This window comes from Peromyscus eremicus, chromosome 8a (assembly GCF_949786415.1).
Source record: "Peromyscus eremicus chromosome 8a, PerEre_H2_v1, whole genome shotgun sequence".
Classification (NCBI taxonomy): domain Eukaryota; kingdom Metazoa; phylum Chordata; class Mammalia; order Rodentia; family Cricetidae; genus Peromyscus; species Peromyscus eremicus.
The window spans coordinates 95,630,357-95,646,102 of record NC_081423.1 but is presented as its reverse complement, the minus strand read 5'-3'; the positions used below and the strand labels follow the sequence as shown (position 1 = coordinate 95,646,102).

At 50.1% G+C, this 15,746-nt stretch overlaps 1 protein-coding gene across 1 annotated transcript; it reads left to right on the top strand.

Moving 5' to 3' along the window:
• Positions 1–1,811: 1,811 nt before the first annotated feature.
• Positions 1,812–12,173, top strand: Cpsf4l (cleavage and polyadenylation specific factor 4 like). Its single transcript, XM_059269803.1, has 7 exons — positions 1,812–1,914; positions 2,525–2,575; positions 4,751–4,903; positions 8,276–8,371; positions 9,119–9,212; positions 9,692–9,737; positions 12,027–12,173. The coding sequence occupies exons 1-7, from the start codon at positions 1,812–1,814 to the stop codon at positions 12,171–12,173; spliced, it is 690 nt and encodes a 229-aa protein (XP_059125786.1).
• The last annotated feature ends 3,573 nt before the right edge of the window (positions 12,174–15,746 follow it).

Here is a 15,746-nt window from a genome sequence, read left to right as displayed (position 1 = left end):
CCTTGTCTCAAACAAACAAACAAACAAACAAAAACAAGCCACCAGAGTGGCATAAGACTCCCCCCCACCTTCGTCCTTCCTGCCTGCCGTCCACTGTACCCTTCATTGAATGTTTATTGTTTCTTGCCTCAGGTCTTAGCTTGGGCGCTTCTTCTGGAACCTTCCCCCACCCCCATCATCCTTCATGGTTAGACTTTTCTCTAGCACACTCTCTGCCACTTTTTCCCTGCCCCCCTCACTCCATCCATCCCTTATTGTGTAGAGCGTGGAGGGCAGAGTTCTACCATCTCTAGGACATGGCTTGTAGTGCGTCTTAGGCCTTGAGTTCCTCCTCCCTTATGCCTTCTCCACCAGACCCATGGGACTCTCAAAAGAGCCCAAGGTGACAGTCCTGGGACCTAATCAATAGCCAAGGATAGGATCAATGATGCAAAGGCTTCTTCCCCAGGGACCCCGGGTCCCCAGCCCTAGACAGCATCACAGCCATTCTGCCTTCAGTCCCCAGTGTAGACCAGAGCAGGGTGATGCCAGGCAACTCTCCCTCCAGCTTCGCTCGACTCCCCCCCCCCTTCCTCCCCCCCCACCCCCAACCCCCCCCCCCCCATTCCCAGTGTGGGTCTATCGCTCCAGCTGTTTTCTTTTCAGATCTGGAGTTCAAAAGAACAACAGATCTAGGTGTGGCAGCCACAGGACACAAAGCTGGCAGGCTGGATCCTGTCTGCTCAGCCACAGGCCTGCAGGGTACTGCTTACCTCTCCCTGCTGGGTCCCGGGAGGAGATGGCTCTGGTTCTGGTTCTGTGGGCCTCGAAAGCCAGTGTCCTGGAAACAGTGGCTCCAGGAGAGACCAGGCCAATTCAGGACCCGGCAGGGGGAGGGGACAGCCGGGTTTAATTAGAGCTTTAAAAATGTTCCGAAGAAAGCCGATTTAGACGTCCTCAGCCCTGCGGGGCAGGGCTGGCATTATAATAATAATAAAACAACATTTGCACGGAGATTTCATTTTTCATTTACAAAGCACTTTCCGGGGGCCGGGGGTAGGGGAGGCTCTGGGGTGGCCCAGCGGATTCCTAGCTGGGAGGTCACACCCCCCCCTCCTTCCCAGCCTTGGGTTGGTTCCACTCTCCATCCAAGTTTACAATTGTGATTGCCTGCAGGGTAAACAAAGGGCCCTTCATACAACTGTTTCCGATTCTTCTGGCCTTCATTCCTTTCGCCTTCTTCCAGGAAGAGCACACTTGAGGCTTGTCATTGAGTCTAGAAAAGAGGCTCAGAGGGCCTTGTGAGAAGGGAAAGTGGCCGGGACCTAATGGAGGAAGCTTTCCTCTGTCCCACACCCTCTGTCCCCCACCCCCACCCACCCCACCCTACCCCACGCTCAGACAGAATATGGCACTGCTGTGGTAGGTTAGTGCCAATGTCTCCCTTGCTCACCTGTGGCTATGCCCCCCACATACACCATGGGAGCACTAGTTTGGCATGGCTATGTTCGGTGGTAGACAGAGATAAGCAGGTGTGAGTCTGCCAATCCCTCCCCACCTGAGGATGGGAATTGTGTGAACAGTGTGGGGGCGTCGGGCCCTGGGGTGCTTGCACCTGCATGGGTAGGAGGGTTGAGGCAGCTGTGGGGCCTCTGTGGTTCACTCAGAGTCATATGCAGTCACCTGACAACTGGCACCCTGAAGGAAGGGGTAACCTGGGGCAGAGGGGGCAAGCATCAGATAGGGCCTGGCCCCTTAAGTGCTGATGGATTAAATAGGAGCCACCTGTAGGGGCTCTAGCAGTTTGGCGCGATCCCCGTGAGAGACCGAAGATGGAGGAGGTCATCGCGGGGCTGGAAGGGTTCACGTTTGCCTTTGAGCAGGATGTGGAATTGCAGAAGGGCACTGGGCTCCTGCCTTTCCAGGGCATGGACAGTGAGTGGCAATGGCATGTTCCCCTACCCAGGTCCTTGCGGAGCTCTTCTCTCTGACTTCCTTCTGTCTCTCCTACAGGGCTTCTGGGTAGTTCACTGTCCAGGACAGAAAGGCGGATTTCCGAGCTCCCCACTGGCCTCCAGGGCTCCCTCCCTGGCTGTCCCCAAAGACTTGCACCTCCTCTCAGAGATGGGTTGAGTTTTAGTGGAATGTAGAGACTGGTTCTGGAAGGTCAGGGGTCGGGTGGGGGGAAGGGCTTGGGTAGAGGGTACCTTTGACTCACAGTCGCCACAACAGGAGACAAATGACAGATGCTTCTGATGGCAGAAACTGTGGCCAGCAAGAGGCGGAGACAGGAGGATGGCTATGAGTTCCAGGTCAACCTGGACTGCAGAGTCAGACCTTGTCCCATAAACAAACAAACGAAGAAACAAGTGAGCAACACGAGAAACAAAAGCCCAAAGATGGCAGCCCGAGAGAATGCTTGGGGGCTCGCACAGATCCAAGCCTGTAGGAGGCTTAGGTGGGACTAGCTGAGGAGGAACTTGAGGCTCCCTGGCAGGGAACTCAGCTCTGGGGAAGCTATCATCTCCTCTGTTTCCTTCTCCAGAGTCCAGCTCAGCTGTGTGCAACTTCTTCGCTAAAGGGCTCTGTGGGAAAGGTGAGTGAGGCAGCCTGGGCTGGGCAGGAACAGGGATGGCCGTGTGGACCAGCCGGGGTGTGGGAGAGAGTGTGAGATCGGCATCTGGGGTAGGACAGGATCCAGCCTCATGAGGAGAGCAGTGGCCTGGGGGTGGCCCACCCCCTGACATTTGTACCAGGGTCATGGGGCTACCCCATTCCCTTCTTTAAATTATGTGTGCCTGTGCGTGGGTATGCAAACGTGAGCACGTGTGTCCTTGGAAACAGAGGTGTTGGATCTGTCTGGAACTGTAGTTACAGATGGTTGTGAGCTACCTGCTGTGGGGCTGGGAACCAAACTCAGGGCCTCTGGAAGAGCAGCTGGTGTTCTTAACCACTGAACTATCTCTCCAGCCCTGATATTCTCTTCCTATTGGAGGTAGTGGTGGGTCAGGGCCTTTGGCCTGTGTTCTCAGGCTTCAGTCCTCCTCAGTCTAACCCATCCTCTTCCCAACCTTTTCAAGTGCCCCTTAAATTCAAGGTTGATTCCCCACCTTGGATCACCATGGAAACTGACGCATCATCCCAGCTGTTTCTTCTGCCCTTAGGTAGTCTCTTGAGTGATAGCAACTGCTGCTCCAGGACCTCCCTCTCAAATCCCTCCCCAAATGTACCCCGACTTGCCCCTAGGCTTCTGGCCCTCTCTTCCGGATTGTGGGTCACTTTGAGGTTCCTCCAACAGAAACATACAGTTGCCAAAATACCTTACCCCTAATAGGAGGGTCCCCCCAAAAAAGCCTGTTTATGGATCCAGGTGAAGAGGTTCTTAGTGGGATGCCTTGGGGACCCTTAGTATTCCGTTCCTAAAAGTCAGGAGGGAGGAGGTCAGGCGAGGAGGACCTGGAGCCTGTGTGTCCACTTCTGGATGGTTGGATGACAAGGGAAAGGAGCTCAGTGGCCTCCCAGGGCTCTGGGCAACCAGCACCTTCCAGGTCCTTTACAGACCAGGTCATTGAGGAGTCGTCAGACTCAAAGAGACGGCTTCTTTCTGGCAAAGAAATCAAGCTGCTATTGAGGAAGGTCATAGCATCAGGATGGCCAGAAGTGTGTGTACATGTGCGTGGGGGAGGGGGAAGGGGCCCTTAAAAAGGACGCCCTGGTCCTGCATGAAACAAGTCCTGTTTAGACACAACCCTCCCTTCTGGTGGCAGTGTCTTATAAATAAAGATACTGAGGTGGCCAAATCTAACTTTTCTAGTGCCTGCCCGTTGTAAGAGACACCTATTTCATGTCTGTGTTCTGTCCTGGAACTTGCTCTGTAGACCAGGCTGACCTCAAACTCACTGAGATCCGCCTGTCTCTGCCTGCTCTGTGCTGAGATTAAAGGCATGTGCCGCCACCACCCGGCAGGCTGTGGTGTTCTCAATATTTGAAGTCATGAATGCATGCTGAGCAGGTAGCCTAACGTGCATTAGGCCTGTGAGCCCTAGCATGCATGCATAAACTGAGCATGGTGGGCCATGCCTGTAATCTCAGCACTCAAGAGTTGGAGGCAGAAGGATCAGAAATCCAAGGTCATTCTTGGCAACGTAGTAATTTGAGACCAGCCTGGGCTACATGAGACCCTGTTTCAAAAACTAAGAGAGAGGATTCGGCAGTTAAAGGCACTTGCTTCTCTTGCAGAGGACCCTGCTGCAATTCCCAGCGCCCACTTGGCAGCTCACAACAGTCTGTAACTCCAGTTCTAGGGGATCAGATGCCTCTTCTGACCTCCAAGGGCTCCTGCACACACAATGTGCACATACACACACACAGAAACACATAAAAACAATTTTTTTTAAACAAGGAAGAAACAAATCCAGAACATTTCCCTCCCTGCAAAAGTCATGAACACAACAAGCCCTTAGGGTATGCCAAGAGCTGGGCTGGGTATGGCCTTGGCTGGGTATGGCCATGGAGTGAGGTGACTGCTCTGTCATGGGAGAGGCATCCTGGAGGTCCCTGGGTTTGGCTCTGGGAGATGGGCCCGCCATCTCTTAAGATAGCCTCTTGCCCAGGGTGGTCCTCTGCCCCCGTTCCATCCCTTCCTGGGTTGTCTAGGTGACGGGACACTGAGGTGACAAAGATGTGGGGAGCAGGCTCACAGGCCCTGGGGACGCCTCCAGGCAGGCTAGGTGAGGCCCACAGCAGGGATGCTGTGCCCTGTGTTCCACAGGGATGCTGTGCCCGCTTCGGCACGAGACGGGCGAGAAGATGGTGGTGTGTAAACACTGGCTCCGAGGGCTTTGCCGAAAGGGTGATGGTTGCAACTTCCTGCACCAGTACGACGTCAACAAGATGCCGGTGTGCTACTTCCACTCAAAGTTCGGTAATGCACTGCCTGGTTTGTGTGTGTGTGGGTGGGGGTGGGGGGGGGTAGAAGAGGCCCAGAAGGCCAGCCTTGTCTGACTGAGCCCAAGCTGCCTGCTTCTCTGAACCCTAAGAAAACAGAACCAAGGCTGGGCCCAGTGGGGCATACCTCTAATCTCAGCACTAGGGAGACGGAGGCAGGAGAAACCGGAATTCATGGCCAGTCCCAGCTACAGAGAAGTTCAAGGGTAGCCTGGTCTACATGAGACCTTGTCTGAAAACAACAATAACAACAACAAAATAATAATTAAAAAAAAATAGGGTCAGTTGAGGTGGTGCCCAATTTTAATCCCAGCACTCAGGAGGCAGAGGCAGGCAGATCTCTGAGTTTGAAGTCATAGTAAGTTTCAGGCCAGTCAGGGCTGCACAATGAGACTGTCTCAAAAATAAACCAGTATGGGGCTGGGGAGGTGGTTCAGTGGTTAACAGCACTCCCTGCTCTTCCAGAGGACCTGGATTTGGTTCCCAGAGCCCATAGAGCGGCTCACAGTTGCCTATAACTCCTGTTCCAGGGCATCTGCTGCCCTCTTCTGGCCTTCTCAGATTCTAGGCACACACATGCTTCACGTACATACGTGCAGGCAAAACACCCATACACATAAAATGAAAATAAACCTTTAAGGAACCAATAAAAAATAAAAGTAAAATGAAGGATGCACAGCTGAATCTGCCGTCTGTTAGTCTCAGCACAGCAGTTGCCTCAAAGGGAAAAGAATATTGTTCCACACTCCAGGCATGGCTAATCCACACCCAGATGACTGTCAGGAATAGCCTTGAAAGATTCACTTCTCAATCCTGCTGGGCCCCGTCAGGCCTCACCACATGAGATGCATTTGGTAGCTGTGTTCAGAATGGTCACCAGTACCCAGGAGGCACCCACACCCCGTCTTCTTCCTGCTCTCCTTCTATTTCTAACTTTTATTTTAGATAAAAATGTCATGTTACCTCCCAAAGGGGAAAGCCTGCATTACTCGTTAGAAAGAGAAGGTCACTGTGTATATAAAGCCACAAAGTTCAGAAGTCTGGTCCCTAAAATTATCTTGTGTGGTCAGGTCTGCTCCAGCCTCCCTTGGGGCCTCAAGCCCTTCTTGGTCATCCAAGGCGCTATTTAGGGCTGATCCCCTTAAGTCACTGCCTAAAGCATTTCCCTTAGAAATGTCCTTTTACTCTCTCAACCCTGGGTTTCTTGGCTTGGTGATCAGACGTGGTACTGGATACAGGAATGGGACCACGTTTGCCTGTAAGTAATTCAGGGCAGATGTGTACATTCATGATTATATGTAACCCAAGGGTTTTTTTGTTTTTTTTTTAAGATTTATTTATTTTTATGTATACAGTGTTCTGCCTGCAGGTATGCCTGCACACCAGAAGAGGGCACCAGATCTCATTGTAGATGTTTGTGAGCCATTATGTGGTTGCTGGGAATTGAACTCAGGACCTCTGGAAGAGCAGCCAGTGCTCTTAACCTCTGAGCCATCTCTCCAGCCCAAGGTTTTGCTCTTAACAGTGAGTAAATATCTATAATATTACAAAAATAATTATATAATTACAAGCTAGGTGTGGTGGTATATACCTTTAATCCCAGAACTCAAGAGGCAGAGAGAAACAGGTCGATCTCTATGAGTTTGAGGCCAGCCTGGTCTATGTAGAATTTCAGGCCAGCCAGGATTATGTAGTGAGACCCTATCTCAAAACAACAACAACAAAACCATGAGAGTGCATGCTTGTAACCCTAGTTAGTATTTGGGCGGCTGAGGAAAGAGGATTCAAATTCAAAGGCTGCCTGAGCTACTTAGGATGTCTTTTAAAAATCATGTATGTGTGTATGTATCATTTATTCTTTTTTTTTTTTTTTTTTTTAACAATTTTTTTTTTTTTAAAGATTTATTTATTTATTATGTATACAGTGTTCTGTCTGCATGTGTCCCTGCAGGCCAGAAGAGGGCGCCAGATCTCATTACAGATGGTTGTGAGCCACCATGTGGTTGCTGGGAATTGAACTCAGGACCTTTGGAAGAACAAACAGTGCTCTTAACCTCTGAGCCATCTCTCCAGCCCCATTTATTCTTTTTAGTCATACCAAATCCACTTTGAGATATGGTCTCATTACGTAGTCCTGGCTGGCCTCAAACTTACTATGTAAAACAGGCTGGCCTCAAACTCAAAGAGATCCATCTGCCTCTGCCTCCCGAGTGCTAGGATTAGAGGAATGTGCCGCCATCACACACGCACACGCACACACACACACACACACACACACACACACACACACACACACACACACACACACACACACACACACACACACACACGTATGTTGTTGAGGCCTGGAAGCCAGAAAGCACATTTGGTTAGAGCCAGGATGTCCAGTGCTTGAAAGGAGTCAGGGTAGCTAAAAAGACAGAGTGGAGGCTGGAGTGTTGCTGCCACCTGCTGGCCGGGAGCAGATATAGCAATGTGCAGCTGGGATGGCAGATAACCTGGACAAATTTCCTCACCATCCCCTCTTCCCCAGGTGTTGACCAACCCTATGCATGAGGTCATTTTGAGTCTTAAAGAGGCTCAAACCCAGGGGACAGCACTCTACTAAGTTGGCTCAGGATGTGCCAATAAGTCCTTTTGGTGTGAGGAAGCTGAGTGGTACTTGCCTCTTCCTGAGGGCTGGCATCCACGTTTGTAAAATGGAAGAGCTGGGAAGGAGAGACAAAACTCTTAGAAATCAAGAGAACCCTTCCTCAGGTGAAGTGTTGTCTTGTAGAAAAGCCCCGTGTATAAGATAACTCTCTGGCAGACCTTCTGAAGTTCCTGTTAGCTCCAAAGAGCACAGTCATAGGCCTTGAGGGAGGGTGAAAGTAAAAATATTCCACCAAAAGGAAGCAGAACAGGTTATAATCTTCTCTCTGCTTCAGATCTGCCTAAGGGAAACCTAAAAGCTGCAGCTGCAGGCAGCCTGTGCCTACAAGGCTGCCCCCTTGTGGAAATGCAGTGGAACAAGACTTGGTTTACCCCATAGATACTGCACAGCCTAGGTTCACAGCTAATGCGGTCCCTCTGGAAGCTGGACCCAACCGGAAGCTCTACTCTGTCCTTGGTATTTCTTCCAAAACACTCCTGCCCCTTCTTGGGCTCTGGAAATAGTGGAGGGTTCACAGTGGAGATTACTAGAGAGTAACTTCCTCTTCCAGTGGCAGAGGTCTTCCAAAGATGACGGACAAACAGAAGATGGGCCAGGGGATTCCATGGGAAGGAGGGCCAAGGTAAACAGGGTGGGGATGCAGAAGTGGTCTTAAGGGTGAACCTGTTTATATACAGAGAACGTTGGGCTTTCCAGGTTGCTGCAGCAACAAGGACTGCTCCTTCCTCCACGTGAAGCCAACTCCCAAGACCCAGAGCTGCCCTTGGTATGACCAAGGGTTCTGCAAGGATGGTGAGAGCCCCGTGGGCGGGGATGGGATGCACTGAGGGATGAGGGTGATCCAGATGGGGGTGCTCAGCAGGCGAAGTAATATTCCCCGTGGGGGGTTGTGCCGTATAAATGCCCCCGTGAAAAGCCTTTCTGAAGTTACCCGAGGCTTGCATGCCAGTGGACACACTGGAAGATGCAGCCTGGCATAGGGCACAACAGGCTTCTCAGGCAGGACTGGGGGATACATAGCCTACCCTTCTCAATGGGTGGATGTGGGACCTGGGCTGAGAAGCCTAGCAGAAAGTCTAGTCCATGAGAAACATAGCTCCCAGGTGCTGAATGCCACTTAAGTTCTAGCCTTTCCCCTGCTCCCAGCCACACTTAGAAGGTGAGGCCCCTAGGCCTTATGATCATATGTCTTCTGGTGTGATTCTTAGCACTGGTTTGGGAGGGGATTCTGGGGAAAGGTGGCTTGAGCATGTTCTCACCTTCTTTGTGCTGGCAGAAGGCAAGGCTGGGCATGGAACCCAGGGCTTGGAGCATGGTCAACCTGTGCTTTACCATTGAACCACATGGCCAGCCCTTACCTGAGCTAAGGTTTCTACCCCTATCTGTCTCCTGGCTTCAGGGACATCAATGGCAGGAAGGCTTATTCACCCTATTTCCAATGGCAAGCTACCACAGCATGCTTTTCCTCATGAGCTATCATGTATACCCCCTCCTCTGAATGAAGCAGACTCTCTTGGCCATTTGCTCTTTGTCTACTAGGTCCCCTGTGTAAATACCGCCATGTCCACCAAGCAATGTGTCCCAACTACTTCACTGGCTTCTGCCCCAAGGGACCTAAGTGCCAGTTTGGGCAGTAAGTATGATTTGTCCACTCCTCAATCCATTGGAGTGCTGGGCCCTACCAGCTGGATCTAGACCCTTCTGGACTTCCTTTGCCCTCAGTGGGAGATTATCTAGCAAGTATCTTCCTAGTGATTTTCATCACACTGCTGCCCCACCCTGGAGGTCTGGGTGATGTTGGTTGCGTGGACTCCAGCTCTTTCTCTTAACACATACTTACAATGGGGCAGGTGTGTACCTCTCACAGGCTGTTCTAGAAATAAGCGGAAATATTTCCTATCGTTCCCCCAGTCCTCTGCAGTTCTGTGCAGTGCTTAGGGTGACGCCTCCTTCCCTAGGGGCTCTGGCATGGGAAGTCTGCAGCAGGCTGGTGCTGAGCATGCTAATGAGCAGGGATAGAAGACTAGCGCTGTCTCTAACACACATACCCAACTCTAACACACACTTTCTCTCCCTCTGTCCTATTCCTCCCTCTCTCTCTCTTTCCCTCAGTCCCAAGATGAGTCCTGCACTCTACCCCAGTAATGTGAAGGTAAGTGTAGCACTTGGGGTGTCCACACAATGTCTGTCTTTTGGCTCCCCCACCTGTCTGTGCTTCCTAGCACTGTACTGTTCTCAGCAGACCCCACACTTTTGAGTCCCAATCCTGTAAAAGGTACATGTGGTCCTGTGTATGGGGCACCTGCATACCGTAGCTCCTTCCAGGCTCCCCATCCTCTGCCATCTCTGCACTGGGTAGGACCCCTCCATTATCGCCCCGAGGCTGGCCTTTTCTTTAGCTGGGATGGTTTCCTTTCTTGGCTTGTTACTGTGTTTTAAATTTTATTTATTTACTTTGTGTATATACATGGATACGTGCATGCCACAGTGAAATGTGTGGAAGTCAGAGGACAACTTGGGGCAATTGGTTCTCTCTTTCTGCCATCCGAGTCCCCAGGGTAGAACTCAGGTCCTCAGGCTGGGCAGTAGGCACTTTTACCAATGAGTCATCCTGACGTCCCACAGGAATGTTTTTCACTGACAAAAATCCAGGACTTACAGTCCAAAGTCAGTTTTCTGAATGAAGACTATGACAATTCATAAATTTCCCTGGTTCCCAAGGAGACACATATTATCCCCATTGTTACCAAGTATCAGTGAGAACTTGCTTCAATGGTCAGCACACTACTATCTTCAGGCCATGCCCAGCCCATCACACTTCCCCACCCCCCACCTCAGTGCTGGAAATTGAACCCAGAGTGGATCCTGGGTGGCTAGGCAAGTGTACAGCTAACACCCCAAGCCTCCTCATGCTTGTCTCCCCCGCCCCTACCCTTTCCCTCCTCCTTTCTCTCTTTTGAGGGCTTTTTGGTTTTGTTTTTTATTTTATTTTTCTTTCTTTCTTCTTTCCTTCCTTCCTTCCTTCCTTCCTTTCTTTTTTTGTTTTTTAAAAGACAGGGTCTCATGGTTTAGCTCTGGTTGAGGTCTGGCTGGCCTGGGACTTGCTATGTAAACCAGACTGGTCTCAAATTCATAGGTCCACCTGCCTCTGCCTCCCCAATGCTGGGATTAAAGGCGTGCACCATCACTCCTGGATAATGGCTTTTTCTATAACTAGAGACATGAGAATGTTTTTTTTTAAGAAGTTGTGGGGAAGGCTGGAGACATGGTTCAGTGGTTCAGAGCAGGCACTGTTCAGTTCACTGTTCAGAGCAGAATGAACCCCAGTTCAGTCCCCACCACCCAGGGGATCTGATCCCTCCAGCCTCTGCGGGCGCCTGCATGTACCTGCACAACCCACACACATACATATACTTATTAAAAAACAAAATAACTCTTCAAAGGTTGGAGGGAAATGAGAAGACTGCTTTGTGTTGTGGGATGATCTTCCAGGCCTTGGAGCAGCTTTATTGGACCAGCATCACACATTCATCATCTACACATTGCCTGTTTTGGTTTGAATGTGCTGTGATCACTAAGTGTTGGGGTGGTGCCTACCGGGCTCAAGCATCCTCATGGGACTGGATCCTGATGAAAGCGGTTGTTATGAACCAAGTTGGCTTTCCCGGCTTCCTTGCTCACCATATGACCTCTCTGCATGCACCTGCTCCCTCTTCACTTGGAATAGCACAAGGCTCTGCCCAGAAGCTGAGCAGACACACCTTCCAGGTCTTAGACCTCAGCCTCCAGAATGTGAGCTCGGCAAACCTCTTTTCTTTGAAGTTACTGAGCAGGTAACTTCTTCCAAAGGCATGCTTTTGGTAATTAAAAGTGTTAAAAAAAACTCCGGGGAGGTAGAGGCAGGAGGTTCAGGTCAAGGCCACCCTTGGTTGCATCTTGAATTTGAGGCTAGCCAGAGTTACATGGGACACTGTCTCAAAAATAAAATCTTTCTCTTTCTCTCTGGTGTGTGTGTGTGTGTGTGTGTGTGTGTGTGTGTGTGTGTGTGTGTGTGTGTATGCATGCTCAAGACATGTCATATGAAATTCTCAAAGAACTAATTTAAAAAAAATGGCCAGGCAGTGGTGGTGCACACCTTTGATCCCAACACTTGGGAGGCAGAGGCAGGTGGATTTCTGAGAGTTCAAGGCCAGCCTGGTCTACTGAGTTCCAGGTCAGGCTCCAAAGCTATACAGAGAAACCCTGTCTTGAAAAACAAATAACAACCACAACAAAAAGATATGTTGGGAACAGCAAAACAAATCAACGCCACCACCCTAAAGCAATCTCTCATGTCAAAATAGAAAAAACAAACCCCCAAACCACAGAACACGGGTCTTTGGGTGACCATGTCTACACAGGGAGTCTCTGGAGCAGGGTTTTCTCATGATGTCACTCTAATCTGCAGCTTGTCAAACATCCAAGGAATCCCGCAACTCCAGCTTCTTCTGGCAACGTTGTAGCAGCCCCCTCCCAGGCAAAGCCCCTGGTGTACCATCAGAAGAGGTGGACCCTGCCTCCTGCCTGCAGCTCAAGGGCCCAGCCTGCACCATAGGTAAGTGAAGGAGCCCACAGGGCAGGGAGAGCCCTTTGGTCTGCTGAGGGCTGAAGGGGATGGCCAAGCACCTAGTTGGAGACCACGACTCCACATCTGCAGCTGAGGAGGATGCCATGCCGGGGAGGTGCATGCCTGTAATCCCAGCATGCAGCAGGCTGAGTCTGCAGGATTGACTGCAGCAAGTCTGTGGCTCATTTAATCTGCATAGCTAGCTCCAGGACAGACAAGGCTGCATACAGAGTGAATCCTTGTCTGAAAAGAAAACTGAACTGCTGGGCATGGTGGTGTAGACCTTCGATCCCAGCACAGAGGAGGCAGAGGCAGGTGGATCTCTGTGAGTTGGAGGTTAGCCTGGTCTATAGAGCGAGGTCCAGGTGTACTAGGGCTGCATAGTAAGACCCTGTCTCAAAATAATTAACTAAAATATAAAAAATAAACAATGCCTTTATGAGGTAGATGACTGTCTGTCCTGCACTGTAATTTTTCTCTTTAACCAAATAATCAGATGGTGTACGCCTTTAATCCCAGCACTTAGGAGGCAGAAACAGGCGGATCTCTGTGAGTTCTAGGGCAGCCTGGTCTACAAAGAGAGTTCTAGGACAGTCAGGGCTGTTACACAGAGAAACCCTGTCTTGTGAAAAAAAAAAAAAGTGGAAGCAGGAGGATCAGAAGTTCAAGGTCATCCTTGGTTATATAGAGAGGCAGTCTGGGCTATACAAGACCTAGTTTCAAAAAGAAAATACAGTTTCACCAGAATGCTAGGCAAGAGGGCAGAACCCTTTATTTTCTTGTATGTTTGACTTACGAACTTTGAAAATCAAGAAATACCTTGTCTGCAATCTGGGAGCTGAATGTGAATCCCAAGTCTCTCTCTTTTGGGTCCAGATCTTGCGATTATTCTCAGAATGGTCTCAAACTACGGCACTTACAAGGTCTTCCCACCTCGACCTCCCGAACAAGGCCCCCCGAGAGGCTGGAGAAGCCAATACATTCCTTAGAAAACCAGCCTGTGGTTCCCTGGACATGCGGGGACTTTTCTTTGGAGAATTGATAAGAAGGCATGACCTTAACTTTCTCTCTTTTCTTCAAAACCCAGGCCACCATGCCTGTGAAGAAAGCTGTACCAGCTGGAGTCATCAAAACCTAGCCTCTAGCAAGGGAGCTGGAAGTCCTCCTAGTAACGGGGCTCCATGGCCTCACCAGGGAATTCGGCACATAGTGGTCCAGTGAGCCCCATCCCCCCGGTGAGATACAGGATGCAGAAACAGCCTACAGCATCTGGCTTATTTCCATCTATCCTGCACATGAACAAGCTGCCAAAAATTAGAGCAGGCAGAGGTCGGCTGACTGCGGGAGGGAGGAGTCATCTGTGAACCAGTGGAGCAAAGGGCACTGAACTCCACCAGGTCAGTTGGTATCCCATGCTCAGCTCCCATGCTCTTGCAGACCGCTCTGGGTCAGTGGCCTCTAGTGCTCCCCAAAATGGGCAATGCAATCAAACAGTTGCTTTTAGCTCGACAGTTGTTTGCCTGTATGGCTTGTATAAATTTGAGAATATATTCTGTGTCTTATGTGAAGCTGTATTAATCCCCCCCACCCCACACACACACACACTTTTTTTAAACATCTCTACCCACTGAGCCATCTTTTCTGGCCCTGGAAATAAATATTTTATTTTATTTTTGTTTGTTTTTTTTCCAAGACTGGGTTTCTCTGTGCCTTTTCTTTTTTTTTTTTCAAATGATGTGTCAAAACAGCCACCTTAGGGAGACCATGGTGGGAGTGTGGACTGGCTGATCATATTGAATCCATTCAAGGAAGCCTAGAAAAAGAAGTGATCCGCTTCCTTTTTTTTAAAAAAAACTAAGTCTGGGATCCCAGTCCATAGAGAGGGTGCTCCATGTACTGTAGCATGGTTACATGGATTCCATGTATTCATGGCCCGTCTTCTCTGCTCAGTTAAACTTAATACCGTCACAGACACACCCAGGGGTGTATCTCCTAGGTGACTGTAGCCAAGCTGACATAGAAGATCCCCCTCACTGGGGGATTAGGCATGGGCATATAGAAAAGGCTTATCCTGCTGAGCTAAGGCAGTGACCAGGACAGTAGTCTCCACCACGACGAAGCAGACACAATGCCATTTATCTACTGGGAAGAAGGGGGCAGCTAAGCGGACTTTTCCAGTACAGAGAAGGGCAGCTTGCAGGACTAGGTGGAGGATGGCTACCTAGCCTCCTTCAACATGAGACAATGCGTAACACAGGCCCAGGGCCCGGTTTGCGGGTTCGGCTACCATTTTGAACCACTTTAGGATGCTATGTGACATCTTTTAGCCATGTAGGAAAACTGCCTAACCTCCTCTAGCCTGCTTCCTCAATCTAGAGCACAAGCAGCCATGTCCCCGGGCTGTCATACAGGTAAAATGACCCAGTACACGTGACAGAACTCTGCAGGACACCTGACACCAGCATGCACCCAAATCTTAGCTGGTCCAAGTGTGGACTGCTGTGGAGCCCCTCCTGCAGGCTCAGAGCTTTAAAATGATGATCTGAATGAGTCCCTGTGGTGCTTTGAATGAGAATGGTCCCCATAGGTTCATATAATTGAACGTTTGGTCTCCCTAGTTTGTAGAAATGTTTGGGAAGGATTAGGAGGTGAGGCCTTGTTGGAGGAGGTGTGTCACTGGGGGTGGGCTTTGAGGTTCCAAAAGCCCATACCATTTCCACTTAGTCCTCTCTATCCCTCTCTGCCTCATGGTTGTTGTCTCAAGAGGTGAGCTCTCAGCTACTGCTCCAGCACCATGGCTGCCTGGCTGCTGCCACGTTCCCTGCCATGTTGGTCATGGACTCACCCTTTAAGCCCCTATAGTCCGTTCTATAAATTGCCTTGGTCATGGTGCCTTACCAGAGCAGCAGAATAGAAAAGTAACAGTCCCTCCCATCAGCCGTCCCTTCTTGGACTGGACAGGCACACATCTCTGCAGGGAAGGTCAAAAGTGTCCCAATTTAAGAGTTCAGAATGGAGCCGGACGGTGGCGGCACACGCCTTTAATCCCAGCACTTGGGAGGCAAAGGCAGGCGGATCTCTGTGAGTTCGAGGCCAGCCTAGACTACAGAGTGAGTTCCAGGAAAGGCGCAAAGCTACACAGAGAAACCCTGTCTCAAAAAAACCAAAAAAAAAAAAAAAAAAAAAGAGTCCAGAATGGAGGCTCAGGGAACCTACACCAGCTGCCCCATGGTGTTACCAACCACTTATCTGAGGGTGGAAGAGGCGAATGATCCCCTCAGACATACTTAGTTTTTTAAATATTTTCATTATGCAGAGTGGTGACATGGCTTTCTCATTAAGTTTAAGATAGCCTGTCAATAACGTGATAAATGATATTTTGCTTTCTTGATACAGGGTCTCATGTAGCCCAGGCTGTCCTCAATCTCACTATAGAGTTGAGGATGATCTCTTCTCTAACTCCCAAGTGATAGCCACACATCTAGCTCCACTATTTTATTTTTGTGGTGCCAGGGAACCGAACCCATGGCCTTCAGCGACATGTGCTCTTCCACTGAGCTC

Excerpts from the sequence above, each read along its gene's own strand:
- Cpsf4l (XM_059269803.1), top strand. The coding sequence starts at position 1,812 with ATGGAGGAGGTCATCGCGGGGCTGGAAGGGTTCACGTTTGCCTTTGAG. Across the intron at positions 1,915-2,524 it reads GCCTTTCCAGGGCATGGACA|AGTCCAGCTCAGCTGTGTGC; the intron begins GTGAGTGGCAAT and ends TTCCTTCTCCAG. Across the intron at positions 9,738-12,026 it reads CCAGTAATGTGAAGGTAAGT|CTTGTCAAACATCCAAGGAA; the intron begins GTAGCACTTGGG and ends TCTAATCTGCAG.